Below are 16,407 nucleotides of genomic sequence, written 5' to 3'. Positions count from 1 at the left end.
TGTGCCGCTCCAGCGTGTGATGAAAATAACAATAGTTGCAGCTGCTTTCTTCCAATAACTTGGACTGGTTTTATTTCACCTGCATATTGGATATGCAGGTGAAATGAAACCTGTCCACACATGCTCCAGCATGTGCTAAAAAACATCTGAGGGACATAACAGCAGTTAACACCTGCTGGATTATCAACCACGCCAGGGTTTTAAAAGCAACTCTTCCTTAGCGCTGACCTTCCCGGTAACAACGCGGCCTCACGTGCCTGCTGCTTTATGCTTTGTGTGTCACTGCTTGTTTCCACTGGAAAAATCTTTACAAATCAGGGTCTGGAAACTGAGCCTGCAACAGTTCAAAACAGATAACTGAATAATGTGTCCCGTGGATTCTCTTGCAACGAAGGAATTTACTCCCCAGAATACATTAGATGCGGAAAGGGCTTCGGTGTCAGTGACACTATTGGCAGCTGTGTTAACAGTTAAGGAGCTGGCTTTGTACAGCAGTCCAGTTATTAAATTTCTCCAGAGACCATGACTCATTAATCAAATATTCATACATCTCTGTAAATACAGGCTGAACAGAGAATACCCTCAGAGCTGAGCATCCCAGCACAAGTGCTCTTTCATGTAAGGCTGACAAAATCCTGAGAACATGCGGTCATGTTTTGCATTTCTAATGCTCTATGTACTCTGTAGTCCCCCAAGCCCTAAAAACAGAACACAAATGATCTTACTGATCGCAAGTGTTACACAGGCACAATTAAAATTGCTTCACTATTGCTTCATACCATCTTTTTAAAAGTGAAGACAGTGAATCAATTCTTCTGTCCTTTGTTTACCGTCAGACGAGTAACTTTTTCCCATGCGGATGGAGAAACCCAAGGCCATGCTCCTATTAGGACAAGAATTTGTATTAGCATGAAAACAACAAACCACTGCCTGCACTCTGGAGGCCAAAGAACTCCATATATTTGCAAAGACACGAGTTTGCACTCTTTAACAAATAGTGGGGTTTGTGTTTCCCCACTGCCATAAAGCAGCCTGTCCTCTCACCTGCTCCAGGGCAGGCGCAAGCACAGCTCCACTGGACTTTTGATCTCCATCAGGTTGAGGTCGTGGTTCAGAGCTGAAGCATCTCTCTGTGATCAGCTGAAGCTCTTCTCTCTGAGCCTTTGAAAAAATTCCCCAGCCCAGTGCATTTGTAAACTTGCATAGCATACTGCAGCTCTGTAACTTGCAAATGGCCCAGTTTAAAGATCAAACGGAGCAACCTGCTCTCGTTGCAGATGTCCCTGCTGCCTGCAGGGGGAAGGATGGTGGATTAGATGAATCATAGAATCATAGAATCAGTCAGGGTTGGAAGGGACCACAAGAGTCATCTAGTTCCAACCCCCCTGCCATGCCCAGGGACACCCTCCCCTAGATCAGGCTGCCCACAGCCTCAGCCAACCTGGCCTTAAACACCTCCAGCCATGGGGCCTCAACCACCTCCCTGGGCAACCCATTCCAGGCTCTCACCACTCTTATGCTCAACAACTTCCTCCTCACCTCCAGCCTGAACCTACCCATCTCCAGCTTTGCTCCATTCCCCCCAGTCCTGTCACTCCCTGATATCCTGAAAAGTCCCTCCCCAGCTTTTTTGGAGGCCCTCTTCATATCCTGAAAGGCCACAAGAAGGTCACCTGGGAGCCTCCTCTTCTCCAGACTGACCTTTAAAGGTTCTTTCCAACCCACACCAGTCTGTGGTTCTGTGATACTAACTGAGCAGAGAATACCTCCTTTTAAAGTTCCTTTCCTCATAAATACAGATCCTCTAACTTAAGCACCTCCACAGTTCCTACCACATTAATTTCAGTGCATTTTAATTTCCTTTACCAAGGCTTGACATTGACATTTAAAAAAGAAAATCCTCTCTTGTATTTAATTAGGGCACTGATTGAGACAGGATGGCAATAACCTCCTGCACTTCCTCCGTGCTGCCTTGCTCCACGTGGCAGCACATGCCAATAAAGCAGTTACTGGGGATCTGCTGTGTGCCAGGCAGGAAACAGCACAAGGCTGCACTTACATCCCCTCCTTCCCTCTCCTCTGTCTAAGTACAGTCCTGGGCATTCCAAAAGTGATGCACTACCCTGCATGACCTTCTTCACTGACCCAGCAAGCTGCTGGATGTGGATTAATACCTAAAACATTGACTTTAATCACATTCCCTTGGGGCACAGGATCAGAGCAGAATAAGAGGAGAGGGCAAAGGAGAGTGAGGCGTGGTGCTGAGCAGAGAGCCTGCAAAGCTTTGCTTTTAACACATGCCTACACGCTCACTAGAGCTAGGTGAAAGCAGCAAACATTTATTTGCACATCTTCTTGCATAAATAAAGCCCTGCTGATTTGCTTTGATGGCATTTACGACCGCACTTATTCATAAACATTAGAGGGAGCAAGTTTGTATTTGCAGGAGCGTTCATGGAAAACAAAAGCCTCGTGAATTCTGCTGTGAGTAAATACCAGAGAGCTCTCACATCAGAAGGGCTCCTGCAGTCATTAAGTAAAGCTCTTTTTGCTATTCACACCGTGGTTTCAAGCAATTACAGCTGCCTGTGAACTGCTTACAAACAGGGAAGGGAGCTGTTTAGGAAGCTCAGTTCATCCAATTAGGCAACAGAAACCAGGATCACAAAGATACCCATCGCAGGGTCAAATGATGACTACCCAGGGCTCAATCACAGATCACAGACTCACACAATTTCTAGAGTGGAAAAGACCTTCCAGATGATGGAGTCCAAGCATTAGTTTCACACTGACAAGTCCTTGACTAAACCAAAGCCCACAGCACAACATCTCATCACTATGAATTGCTGTGGTTGGAAAGGACCACCAGGAGCATCCAGTCCAACCTTCATCCCAGCAGCCTTCATCACCAGACCATAGCCTCAAGCACCACAGCCACTCTTCCCTTAAACACCTCCAGGGATGGTGACTCCAGCACCTCCCTGGGCAGCCTGTTCCAGTGCCTGACCACCTGCTCGGGAAAGAACTTCCTCCCAACATCCAACCTAAACCTGCTCTGGTGCAACTTGAGGCCATTTCCTCTTGTCCTATCATTAGTAAGTGGGGAGAAGAGACCAGCTCCAGCCTCACTACGACCTCCTTTTAGGTAGTTGTAAAGGGCAATAAGGTCCCCTCTCAGCCTCCTCTTCTCCAGACTAAACAAGCCCAGCTCCCTCAGTCACTCCTCACAGGTCATGTTTGCCAGACCTCTCCCCAGCCTCATTGCCCTACTCTGCACCCACTCCAGCCAATCCTGGCTCCTTCAAATGCCTCTTTACATCTTTTTGTCAATATAGATAAGTTACCAGCAATGTAAGCCTCCATTTACATCCTGCTGGCATGGTCTGACCAAGATGGTGGGAGGTTGCTCCACCTTTGTGCTGCCAGAAAGCATCTAGAGGCTAACAGGGGCTGTAGCCATAGGAAGTGCATGAGGAGCATTGGGCTGAAGCAGTGCTGGGAGCTATACCTGACTGTGCTCCACAGCCTTCCACAGAGGGCTAGGGAGATACATTCCTGCTCCCATGGTAATCCACTACAGGGTGATCAAGGACTGCAGAGTTCTCTGGCATCTTCCATTATTTAAAGGGGCCTACAGGAAGGCTTGGGGGGGGCTACTGACAAGGTCTTGTAATGACAGGATGAGGGGGAATGGGTTTAAACTGGCAGAGGGGAGATTGAAACTAGATGTTAGGAAAGGGTTCTTTGCAGTGAGGGTGGTGAGACACTGGCACAGGTTGCCCAGGGAGGTTGTGGAGCACAGAAGCACCCAGTGTGATCTTTGATCTTTGATCACATTGGCTGCTTCTGTGCTCCACAACCTCCCTGGAGGTGTTCAAGGCCAGGCTGGATGATGCCTTGAGCAACCTGTTCTAGTGAGAGGTGTCCTGGCCTATGGCAGGGGGTTGGAGCTGGCTGATCTTTGAGGTCCCTTCCAACTTAATTCATTCTGTGATCTTCTGCCTGCTTGGCTGCTCCTGCAGCTAGTGCTCCAGCCTCCCCAAAAGCTGTGTCACCTTGGAGGAGGAAGTTGCAGAAACAGGACCATAGGGTGGTCTGAGTTTCAAATATGCTGTTTGTATTCTTTTGTGGCACTACTGACCTTTCATAACTCACAGCATAGAACCACACGGCATTAACCAGGCTGGAAAAGACCTCTAGGCTACAGCCTCCCTTCAGGTGTCTGCAGGCAGCAATGAGCTCTGCCCTGAGCCTCCTCTGCTGCAGGCTGCACACCCCCAGCTCCCTCAGCCTCTCCTCACAGGGCTGTGCTCCAGGCCCCTCACCAGCTTTGGCGCCCTCTGCTGGACACCTTCCAGCACCTCAACATCTTTCTTAAATTTAGGGGCCAGAACTGGACACAGCACTCAAGGTGTGGCCTGAGCAGTGCTGAGTACAGGGGCAAAAGGACTACTCTGGTCCTACTGGCCACACTGCTCCTGATCCAGGCCAGGATGCCATTGGCTCTGCTGCCCACCTGGGCACACTGCTGCCTCATGTTCAGCTACTCTCTACCAGCACCCCCAGGTCCCTCTCTGCCTGGCTGCTTTCAGACACTCTGTCCCCAGCCTGTGGCACTGCAGGGGGTTGTTGTGGCCAAAGTGCTTGCTTTCCCCTTCTGCAGCACAATGGCTCAGGAGCACTGTGAGGGTCTTTGCAAAATGAAGGTGTTGCCTGTGACTGGAGCTGCTGCATGCTCACTGCCAACTGCCCAGCACAGCTGGTGAAAGGAAGCTAAGAAAGAGCAATCTCCACAGACATCTTCAGACCTCAGAACCTCTGTCATGCTGCCAGGGTCGTTCTGGGTTTGGCCTAACAGTTCTTTTCATTCCATCATGCCAGTTAAGAGATCCTCACTAAGTCTGGAAAGAAGGCAGGTTTATTTTCTGGATCTAGTTAACTGCAAAGGGGAGATCCCTTCTCTGCCCCTCGAAGTACCCTCGTGTCAAATACCCCAAATACCCTTGGAGAGGGACAAACACCAGTTCTGAGGGTGGCAGGGTTGTGGTCATCAGCAAGGTAGAGACAAGTCAAAGAGGAATCTGAAGTCACACATCAGTTTGAAAAATGAGGTCAGCCTGTTTGTTATAAGGGGAAAGCAGAGGCCCAACCAAGCATTTACAGTCCTGAGGTTGTATCAAGCTGGTCTTAGAATCATAGAATGAATTGGGTTGAAAGGGACCTTTAAAGGCCATCTAGTTCAACACCCTCTGCAGTCAGGAGGGACATCTCAGGTTGCTCAGAGCCCATCAAGCCTCCAGGGATGTGGCCTGTAGCACCTTCCTGGGTAACCTGTTGCAGTGTTCCACCACCCTCATAGTAAAGAACTTCTCCCTAATGTCCAATCTAAACCTGCCCTTTTGAGCTTAAAATCCTTGCCTCTTGTCCTGCTGCTATAAGCCTTTGTAAACAGACCCTCCCCAGTTCTCTTTCTTCAGGAACTGGAGGGCCACCATAAGGTCTGCCCAAAGTCTTCTCTACTCCAGAATCACACAAAGAAATGCTCTTCCTCAGGTAAAAGGGAATGGCAGAACAGAAGAGAAGGTTCTTAGGCTATTAAGAGCTCAGAGACTGAGAAGAGTCACTGTGTGCCACCTTCTGTGGGACATGCAGTCTGGTTCCATCAGGCTGGCAAGTAGTCAGGCAGTGATTTGTGGAAGTCCTTTAAGAAAACAGGCCACTGCTGGGTGTGTGAGTAACTAATGCTCATTTGGTTTGTGTTTGAAGGCAGCAGCAGCAACAGTGGTGACACAAATTAATGGCCCAGTTTTCAGGAGATAATGCAGATGAGGTAAAGAGAATTACTACACAATTAACATAGTTTCCAATTAAAGTCCCCTGTAGTTACCAAGAAACATTAATTTCTGCTAACCTGGTAATTTAACTTGTGTCACCACTCTACACCAGGGCAACCTATGGGCTGCTCTGGGGGTAAGCCTTCTGTGAAAACCAGAAAGGAAACCAACTGAAAAATAACCCAAAGTTTTTACAACTAGTAGCAGGCTCACATAAAATATTGCTGTTGTAAACTAAAGGTTTGCTAAGCAGTGAGAGGACCAAAACCTGGCTGCTGTTATCATAGAATCATAGAATCAACCAGGTTGGAAGAGACCTCCAAGATCATCCAGTCCAACCTAGCACCCAGCCCTGTCCAGTCAACCAGACCATGGCACTAAGTGCCTCAGCCAGGCTTTTCTTGAACACCTCCAGGGACAGTGAATCCACCACCTCCCTGGGCAGCCCATTCCAATGCCAATCACTCTCTCTGGCAAGAACTTCCTCCTAACAGCCAGCCTAGACCTCTCCCAGCACATCTTGAGACTCTGTCCCCTTGTTCTATTGGTGGTTGCCTGGGAGAAGAGACCAACCCCACCTGGCTACAGCCTCACCTCAGGTAGTTGTAGACAGCAATGAGCTCTGCCCTGAGCCTCCTCTTCTCCAGGCTGCACACCCCCAGCTCCCTCAGCCTCTCCTCACAGGGCTGTGCTCCAGGCCCCTCAACAGCTTTGTCACACTTCTCTGGACACCTTCCAGCACCTCAACATCTCTCTTGAATTGAGGAGCCCAGCGCTGGACACAGCACTCAAGGTGTGGCCTGAGCAGTGCTGAGTACAGGGGCAGAATAACCTCCCTTGTCCTACTGGCCACACTGTTTCTGATGCAGGCCAGGATGGCTCTCTTGGTCACCTGGGCATACTGATGCCTCATCTTCAACTACTATCTACCAGCACCCCTTAGTCAAAAAGGAAAGAGATAATCCACTATTGGAATAAATTCAGCAAAGATGCTTCAAACATTAGGGAGACAAATGAAACCGTTCTGCCCTTCCAGAGAAGTTTGCTGTTGGGATGCCAGGGCATTTTTCTTGTTAACACATCCATAGCCTAGCTCTTGTATTTCCATTGGGGCATTTCTAGTACAAGAAAACCAAACAAAAGCTCTTCTGAACACAGCTCAGTGGCAGAGACACAGCAAACTTCAGGTTTTGTTAAAGATACCTGAACTTCAGCCAGTGTCATTCTGGATGAAGGAAAATGCATCCATTAGTTTCCATCTGTGGAGTTCTGGATGAAGGAAAATGCATCCATTAGTTTCCATCTCAGACAAAGCCACTGCACTGCAGCAGGATGGAGGAGCCTGCAATGTATTCTTAAGTACAAAGGCTTGAGTGAATGGAACTTGAGGGATTACCAGCCCTGAGTATGTTTCTGCAATCGTCAGTGTCACTGCAAATCACTGGGTGGCTTTCCAAAACATCTGTTTTTATAGGGTCAGCAAATGTTTTGGGTTGGAAGGGACCTTTCAAAGTCATCTAGTCCAGGATCCCTGCAGTAAGCAAGGACATCTGCAACTATAGCAGGTTGCTCAGGGCCCCATCCAACTTGACTAGAATGGTTCCAGGGATGAGGCCAACTGCCACCACCCTCACTGTGAAAAGCTTAGAATCATAGAATCAGCCAGGTTGGAAGAGACCTCCAAGCTCAGCCAGACCAACCTAGCACCCAGCCCTGGCCAATCAACCAGACCATGGCACTAAGTGCCTCAGCCAGGCTTTGCTTCAACACCTCCAGAGACAGCGACTCCACCACCTCCCTGGGCAGCCCATTCCAATGCCAATCACTCTCTCTGGGAAGAACTTGCAGCAAAAGAGGTTGTGCCTCAGCACAAGGGGGAACTTCTTTACTGGAAGGGTCACAGAGCACTGGAATAGGCTTCCTAGAGAGATTGTGGAGTCTCCTTCTCTGGAGCCTTTCAAGGCCTGTCTGAATGTGTTCCTCTGTGATCTGTGTTAGACAGGATTGTCCTGCTCTGGCAGGGGGGTTGGACTCGATGATCCCCTTGGGTCCCTTCCAACCCCTAATATCCTGTGAGCCTGTGAACTTCCTCCTAACATCCAGCCTAGACCTCCCCTGGCACAACTTGAGACTGTGTCCCCTTGTTCTGCTGCTGGTTGCCTGGGAGAAGAGCCCAACCCCACCTGTCTGCAGCCTCCCTTCAGGTAGTTGTAGACAGCAGGTCTTCCTTCTCTCTAGATTGATCTCCCTCTTTGAGTTCAAACCACCCCCCCTTGTCCTGTCACAACAGGCCCTGCCTAAAATCTGTCCCCAGCTTTCTGATCAGCCCCTTTGAATACTTCTGTATTTTCACCCTGCCTGTTTCAAAATCCAAGTGTAGGTGGCGACAGTGTGGGAAGAGTTGCTCCTTTGATGCCTTTGAGGCTGAAGGCTGCATCTCCAAAGGGATGTGGTTCTCTGGGGCTTGAGACATCTATCATTGTACAGCAACTTTCATTGAAGAAAAAAAATCAAACCCAGGAGACCACAGCCTTGGGGACCAAAGTCCACTGCCCAGTGACAGATTTCTCACACAGCTGAGCACCACTTGGAACTTCATTACAAACACTGCAGACTCTGGGCCATGAAAGCCTCTGAAGCTGATTACATTTTGTTATGATCACTGCAACAGCAGAAGCTGTAAAAGACATTACTGGTTCAGCTGAATGCAGATTGGTCTTCACCCTGCACTTAGTCATTGGGCTGGGCTTGCATGGCAAGACTCCCAGTACTTTGGGGTGAGAAGATTTTCTTTGGCCTTCTGTTCCCCTGCAGGAAGCTTCTCCTTGAGCACCTTCCCCTTTCCCAGTGCCTATCCTGCCAGCAGTGCCTCCAGCCCCTCTCCCCCTTGCCTGCACACATACAATAGTTGTTTGTAAACTGGAGAGCTTCCCTCCCTCACCTCCCTCTTCAGCCAGAGAGTAACAAAGAGATACAAGTTTATGTTCTTTAAATCCATCCCTGCAGGCTCCTGATCTTTTCTTCCTGTTCTTGTGTGTGCTTTGTCAATGCCTTCCCCATGGAAAGGTAAGCAGACAACAGAGCATCAGCAAAACCAGATTACACCAGCTATATCCCCCTGGCTCTAGAATCACAGACTTGTTTTGGTTGGAAAAGGCCTTTAAGATCATTAAGTCCAACCATCCTCTAACTGTAGCAAGCATGGGGCTAAGCCGTGTCCCTCAGCACCACACCTCTGCAACTTTTAAACCCCTCCAGGCAGGGGGATTCAACCACCTCCCCAGGGCACCTGTTCCAGTCTCTGCGAGCCCTGACGGTGCAGCACAGGACTGCCTTTTTTCATTGCAATGTGAAAGCAAAGCACAGCTTCACCTCTGATTTCCTGTCTGCTGGTACCCAAAGGAAGCACTCCACAGCTTTGCCTTATGTTTGCTACAGCTGTGTTCACTGGTGCTTCACTAGCCAGAAGTCTTCTATGTCCTAGCTCATGCTGACATTCACACTTCTCCTCATTTGGACATCTAAATTGCATAAATCTGTTGGTTACTCCCTCTTCTGGGCTACTAATGAAAAATATTAAGATCAAACCAAACACCCTCACTCACAGGCAGCACCCAAACACCTTTACTCACAGGCAGCACCTAAAAGTAACATGATGCCAATTATTAGTAGGATCCAACAGTGCAGAGATTACTAATTTAGACAAATGATGTGTGGGGTGGTGTTGGGTTTTTTTTCCCCCTGAAAAGAAGTGAACAGTCTCCTGTTGGCTTTTTGCAATATTAACTCAATTAGCACATGCAAACACACACTCCAGCCCCAACACAGACACAGACTTGACCCAGTTCTGCCTGAAGTAGGACCACACAATCTAGCACAGATCCCACAGGAACACATCCAGACAGGCCTTGAAGGGCTCCAGAGAAGGAGACTCCACAACCTCTCTGGGGAGCCTGCTCAGTGCTCTGTGACCCTTCCAGTAAAGAAGTTCCCCCTTGTGTTGAGGCAGAACCTCCTGTGCTGCAGCTTCCATCCATTGCTCCTTGTCCTATCCCAGGGAACAGTGAGCAGAGCCTGCCCCACGCCCTCCTGCCCTCCAGCCTCAGATAGTTATGAACATTTATTAAACCCCCTCTCAGTCTTCTCCAGACTAAGCAGCCCCAGGTCCCTCAGCTTATCCTCATCAGGCAGTGCCCTCCAGTACCCTAATAATCCTTGTGGCTCTCCAGTGGACACTCTCCAGCAGATCCCTGTCCCTCCTAAAACTGGGGAGCTCAAAACTGAAGGCAGTATTCAAGATGAGGTCTCAGCAGGGCAGAGTAGAAGGGAAGGAGAACCTCCCTTGATCTGCTGGACACACTCTTCCTAATACACCCCAGGATCCCAGTGGCCTTCTTGGCCACAAGGGCACATTGCTGTGCCATGGTTAACTTGTTATCCACCAACCCTGCCAGCTCCCTCTCCACAGGGCTGCTCTCCAGCAGATCACCTCCCAGCCTGTGCTGGTGCAGTTTGTTATTCCTCCCCAGGTGCAGGACTCTGCACTTGTCCTTGTTGAACCTCATTTGGTTCCTCTGCCCAGCTCTCAGTCTGTCCAGGTCTCGCTGGATGGCCACACAGCCTTCAGCTGGATCAGCCAAGCCTCTTAGCTTGGTGTCATCAGCAAACTTGCTGAGCAGACTCTGTGCCCTCATTAATGTCATTGATGAAGATGTTGAACAGGACTGGCCCCAGCACTGATCCCTGGGGGACTCCACTGGTTACAGCTCTCCAGCTGGACCTAGCACCATTGATAACCACTCTTTGAACTCTCCAGTTCCTAATCCACCTCACTGCCTGCTAGCCACTTTTTTCTCCTAAAAGCAGCAAAGGTTCTTTAATGAATACATGTGGATGCTGATTATTTGGCTCGGCAACATTTGTGCCTCAAGAGCACTTAGAAGAGGCTCACATTTGGTTTACAACACAACAATAAAATCTGCCTTTATTGCAAATAAACAGAGTATTCCCACCTTAGGAAATGGATTCAGATGCAGGATTATATCCACTTCTTCTAATATCAATATAAAAGGCACATGCAATTCATGGTTTCACACCTTGTTTATTTTCCAAGCAGTGTTAATAACAGCTCTTAAATATTGCATTTACTTTGTTAAAACAGGAAATGATTGCTGTACATCAGTTTGGGATCTGAGTGCACACACACACACACACACACACACATTCTCCCATCAAGGAATCATCTGTACAGTAATAACACAGATCAAAACAAACCCAAACCAAACAAAACCCAACCAACCAAACAGAAGAAAAAACCCACATCAAAAAAACATAAATCACAAGACCCAAAGTGGGGTGGGGGTGGGGGGGAGAAATCACAGCCCAGAATTTGTTACATCCACTGCTCTGATTCAAAAGCTGCACTAAGAGGAGAGAAGCCTCAATGTGATCCATAGTTGAAGCAGGAAACAAACACTGCTCTCTTCTAATAATTGTCTGTAGCTGCTTTGATTGGTTGCAGTTAATATTAACAGTATAACCTTTAAAAATTGTGGGGAAAGGTAATATTTTATCTTTGATCCTCATATTAAGGCTCCAAAGCTAGCTTAATGAGAAACCATTATAAAATCATACTGCTAAATAGTATCTTAACTCACAATTCAGCCTATATCATTCTATCAGTATTGCAACTGACAATTACTCCTCATGGATCCAGCTTACCTTTCTCCTGCCCTGTGTGGCATGCTCACAGTGTTAAGTAGGGCTTGGGCTTACAGAGCAACAGAGAGCAGAGTTCTACCCTTACCACACAAGCCAAGTTCTGCTTACAAGCAGAAATGATGTGGTCTCAAAACCTATGGATACGAGTCCATGACATAAACCCACACGGACCTGACAGGGCTTGTCCTGGACTGACAGGACATTAGGGTGACAGGCTCGGCTTGAGGGACTGGCCAAGCCTTCTAAGAGGGATTTGGACACACTGCAGCACATCTGGCTCGAAGCAGAGTCTTCTACCTTCACTAGCACAATGTGGCCTTAGTAGTGACCAAGAACCATTAGTAAATACATTTATAATCGCCATTTTAAAGACTAGGAACATATAAAACATGATCATTGTTATGAAAATAGACCAATCTCAGCACAAGCTTGCCTTCTGGGGTGGGGGGAGGAGGACACAGATGTCTGGTTCTTAAAAGGCAAGTGTTCCCCTGGACAGCTGCCAATAATCTTGTGTCAAACGTCCTTAAAGCAAGACAAACTCCTCTGTACTAAATCTTTTTAATCTTTTCTTTTCATCCTCAGAGAAAAGGTCATGTTCTTCACAGAGCGGACTGGGAGCAAAGTCATAGTCTCTAGAATGACCCTTCACAAAAGTAAACAAGGGGTACTTCTCCTTAGATGAAGATTTCAGCATCTACAACATAAAACACACAGAGCAGAGAAAATGTTAATGGGGAAGGAAGAAATACAGCAAGCAGTGATGGCTGCAAGGTAAAAGAAATGCAGTTTTCATTTCTGTTATCATCATACTAAACCAAAATCACTGCACAGCCTCAACACCCCCTCCTCCTGTTCAACACTCCCATTTCTTCTTCAGGCAGCTGCTAATTTCATGCCTGTATCCTGCACCTTGTTCCACACAGATCTCACCTCTACCTGCTCTTTGGGTCAGTGCAGCTGGAGCTCTTGTCAGAAGATCAAAAACTCTGGAGAACAGTTAATGGCCACAACACATTCCTCAAGCCCAGGTAGGAATTTTGCACTGATGAAACATTTCAGGGAAATATTTTTTGTTGCAGAATCATCATGTACAATAAAAAATGGCTTTGTTAAAAGCTTAAACCCATACAGCTATGTGAAGAAGACAACCAAGAGCATGCAGCTAAAGGCAGACTGATGACATTAACAGGCTGTGGTGATCAGGGTGCCAAAAATCTACATTTGGGTGTAGCAAGCAGGTGGTGGGGAATGAGAAACACTAAACAGATCAGCAAACCAGCTTGAATAGCAGATAAAATCCTCCCAAATGCTGAATGACATTTCAGCCTTTTAGGGTTGTTTTGAACACTTAGTCACTAATTCTTCTTCTGATTTTTAAGTTCTTTAACCTGCTTTGAAAGAACAGCAAAGCGATGCAGCAATGTGCAGGACTATGTAAGCCTGGAGGAATGGGACTGAAATCACTAAATGTGATTTCATGAATAATTAATCTAAAGCCAGTAAAAAAATAATCCTAAACAGATCTTTAAGCAGTAAGAACTATTTTAAAAAAGGCCATCAGGGGTTGAGGGGAAGTTAAAGGAATAAAAAAAGAGAAGTCACACTCACAGTAAAATCCTTCAGTTTTACTGTGGTCTGAAATTTCCCACTTCTCACTCTATTTTAATTGCATTTGGTTATTGTAAGGTGAAACCTGAGTGAAAGAGCAAGGAGATAGAGGGGAGACACACACAGACTAATAAGCTAAAGCAAAAGAAGCATGAGAAATGAGCATTAGAAGGGGGGAAAGTTTGTAAGCCATACAAATGCTGCTTTTTTTGAGAGGAGTGGATAATGAGATGCCAACCCTTAAACTCTCCGGGCTGAGGAGACACAGGACCCAACAGCCACACAAAAGCTGTTTGCTGGTCTTTGAAGTGGATGAGTGCAGTTAGGCCAGCTCCTAACTGCAACTTTGCAGCATAAAACTGAACATGGTGTCTCAAGGAGTGCACGGTGACCAACCACCGCCCCTTCAGACAGGGGCCCTCCACATCAGGACAGATCACAGGGCTCTGACAGAGAAACAGCTCACTGTATCAGCAGAGGCAAGCCTGCTACCAGTGAACTAACAACACACAAGCAGCGACAGAGGCTGTGGCCAGGACCAGGCAGAGCCACCCCAGGGCTATGCAAGGCCAGAGCTCCTTGCTGACCTCCTGGATCTGCCAGACAGAAACTGTTGGGCCTGTTGGTATTTGGGCTGGAAATGCAAGACAGAAGACCAGAGCTAATCAGTAAACCCATCCTGAAGCCTCCAGGTTTCCACAACCTATTGGCCATTTCATTGCAGGTATCATGAAAATTATTTAACCAGAGCTGCATAACAGCAAGTACAGAAACAAAAGGGAACTGGGAGGTGACTTGGGAGTCTCACCTATCGCTCCATTTGGGCCCCTGAGTTCAATCCCCAGATTTCTGTCACTGAATGGATGGCTCCTAAGTTTTATCCTCAAGTAATAAAAGCTAAATCCTTTCCCTCAGCTACTCTTGCCCATGAAAGCAGCAAGAACTTGATTTTTTTCAGTCTGGCCAACATAAGGTGCACTGGAACTATACTGTGCTTTACAGTTCAAGAGTTCCCTCACTCAAATGGCAATCAAAGGGAAAAATCAGAGCAAGAAAAAACAAAGGATGTGAAGGATCAAAAGATAACAGAACATCTCTCATATTGTATTTGCATCCAAACTTTCCTCTATATTCAAACTTACTGTACCTGAAATATATTCATATGAAATAATGTCAGTAATATTAAAGGACTTCTAGCTAAAACACCAGGACAACAGCTCCAAGACTTTGCCCAGCCACAAGTATTTTCCAGAAAAAGGAATGTATTTAATCCCAAACTTGAGGAGAAAGAAGGACAAAAAGAACTTTCAATGCAAGCAATTTTGTAATTCAGATTTTTTTTCAACCATGTTATGACATCTTTGCTTATACATGACAGCAGGAAAACATGGAAGAAGAGGAGCTTCACTATTGAATCTTTCCATGTATCTGCTGCTTGAGAATTTCTGTTTCTTTAAATCTGTTGTCTACCTTTCTGTGTCTCAAAGAAACAACTTCAGTGTCAATTGAGATCTACTGAGGATTACTGACAGGATTATGTTTAAAAGTGCTTTTTTTGGCTGTGATGCTGATAGCAGCCATTCAGAACGCTGTCCAAACACTAATTCTTTGTGCTGGTGTGATAACTGCTGTGATGAGGACACTAACACTGTGACCATCTTCTGCTGCATCCTTTCACAGGCTATTTTGTAAGATCATAGAACACTGTTACCTGCTACCGCAGCTGACATGAGGTATGAATAATGCTTTATTTCACACAGGCACCTGCTGTAACAACCAAGAGAAAAAAGAAGGTCCATGACATTAAATGAACCTATACTCGTGGGGTTTTAAGTGGCAGGACGTGATCTGACTGATCTGCTGGGTGCTAACTGCTCTGTAGACTACCAAAGGTAGCTACCAAATCACGAACACGCTGCCTGACGCTGAGATGCCATCAGAAAGAGCACTTAGGCTACGGAGAAATAATACAGTTTGGGATGGATCCAGCACTTCCCTTTAAAGACAACTCCCTCCCTCCTCCCTGCGGGCCTGCCTGCCTTTCCAGCCCTTCCCAGGCCGGGAGATCCCCGGGGCTGGTCAGGGCTGGCCGCAGCCACCGCATTCCCATTTCACGAGTGCCACCTCGTGGGCCTGCCGCTGCCAGCCCGGCCCCAGCCCAGCAGCTTGCTCCTCACACACCAACCCAACCCAGGCTCTTTCCAGGCTTTACCAACACCGAAAACCCGACGAAATGAAACCCGAGCTGGATTTCTCATCATGATAAAGGCAGCAATAAACATCAAGATGAGAATGATGCCTGCTGAGCCGAGAGAGGCTGATTCCCTCCTGGCATCTGCACACAGCACACGCACAGCCCAGGAACCAACACGGTCACTTCAGCACCTACCTTCGTTATTTCTTCAGAAGCCTTCTCAAAGTCCTGCACGGTTCTGCAGTAAAATCCTATTGTGCAGCTGGGGTCCATTTTTTTGAATGACATCTTTTTGGGAGAAGGACAGTGGAATGACTGCAAGTTTTGAGATTAAAAAAACCCCATGAGATCCCTGGTTAGGGCTGAGAACGACACAGACCAAATGCATTTCCTTCCCACTGCCCTCCCCCCAGCTTTAACACACAGTCCCCTGGTGTCGCTTGAATTAAAAGCCAGCACACGCTTCTGACCCCCTCCCCAAACATTCGGGTGGTTGTACTCCTCTTCACATGTATGCAGCCTCCTGCTGCTTCAGCTGTGTACCCCAAACTTGCACACAGCACCAGCTCAGTTTGAAGTCTGTCAGAGCTCTGCTGCTCTGAGCAGCACTTTATGAATATTCCCAAGGCAGAGGAGGTGAATGCTCTTCTGCAAATTGAATTTGTAACAGCTTTTGCACTAGCTTACAATTACTGCTTTACTACCAACGCCCATTGCCCCCTTCCCTCCCCCAGCCTCTATAAAACCAGACATAACAGAGTAAACCAACCTCATGCATTGTCCTTCAGTAAATGAAAGGGGTTAACCTCCTCCCCCCTCAAAAGCCAAACCATCTTGCAATAACCCACAAGCAACAACGAGTTATAAATGTTCCTTCTCCTAACACGAGATCTCTTTCTGTGACAGATGATGCTCTGACAGCGCAGTGAACTGATGCTATCAGCAGCCGTGCCATAAGAAAAAACAAACAAATACAAACCTCCCTTCCCCACGCTCCTCACTCACACTTGGTGACAGAACAAGAAAGCAGGAGGTGCTATCTACCCC

The 16,407-nt window shown here is 47.3% G+C and overlaps 1 protein-coding gene across 1 annotated transcript in view; it reads right to left on the bottom strand.

Annotated features, from left to right (window-relative positions):
- Positions 1–10,915: 10,915 nt before the first annotated feature.
- ATG4C (autophagy related 4C cysteine peptidase) overlaps positions 10,916–16,407 on the bottom strand; it is a 30,630-nt gene continuing 25,138 nt past the window's right edge. The window contains exons 10-11 of the mRNA XM_064147022.1: positions 15,556–15,675; positions 10,916–12,252 (exon numbers count right to left, since the gene is read on the bottom strand). Coding sequence (XP_064003092.1) covers positions 12,082–12,252; positions 15,556–15,675 — 291 coding nt within the window. The 3' untranslated portion in view covers positions 10,916–12,081. The remainder of the gene's footprint in view (positions 12,253–15,555; positions 15,676–16,407) is intronic.

The sequence above is a fragment of the Pogoniulus pusillus genome, chromosome 8 (assembly GCF_015220805.1).
Source record: "Pogoniulus pusillus isolate bPogPus1 chromosome 8, bPogPus1.pri, whole genome shotgun sequence".
In the NCBI taxonomy this organism is placed as follows: domain Eukaryota; kingdom Metazoa; phylum Chordata; class Aves; order Piciformes; family Lybiidae; genus Pogoniulus; species Pogoniulus pusillus.
This window is presented reverse-complemented; position numbering and strand designations above follow the sequence as displayed.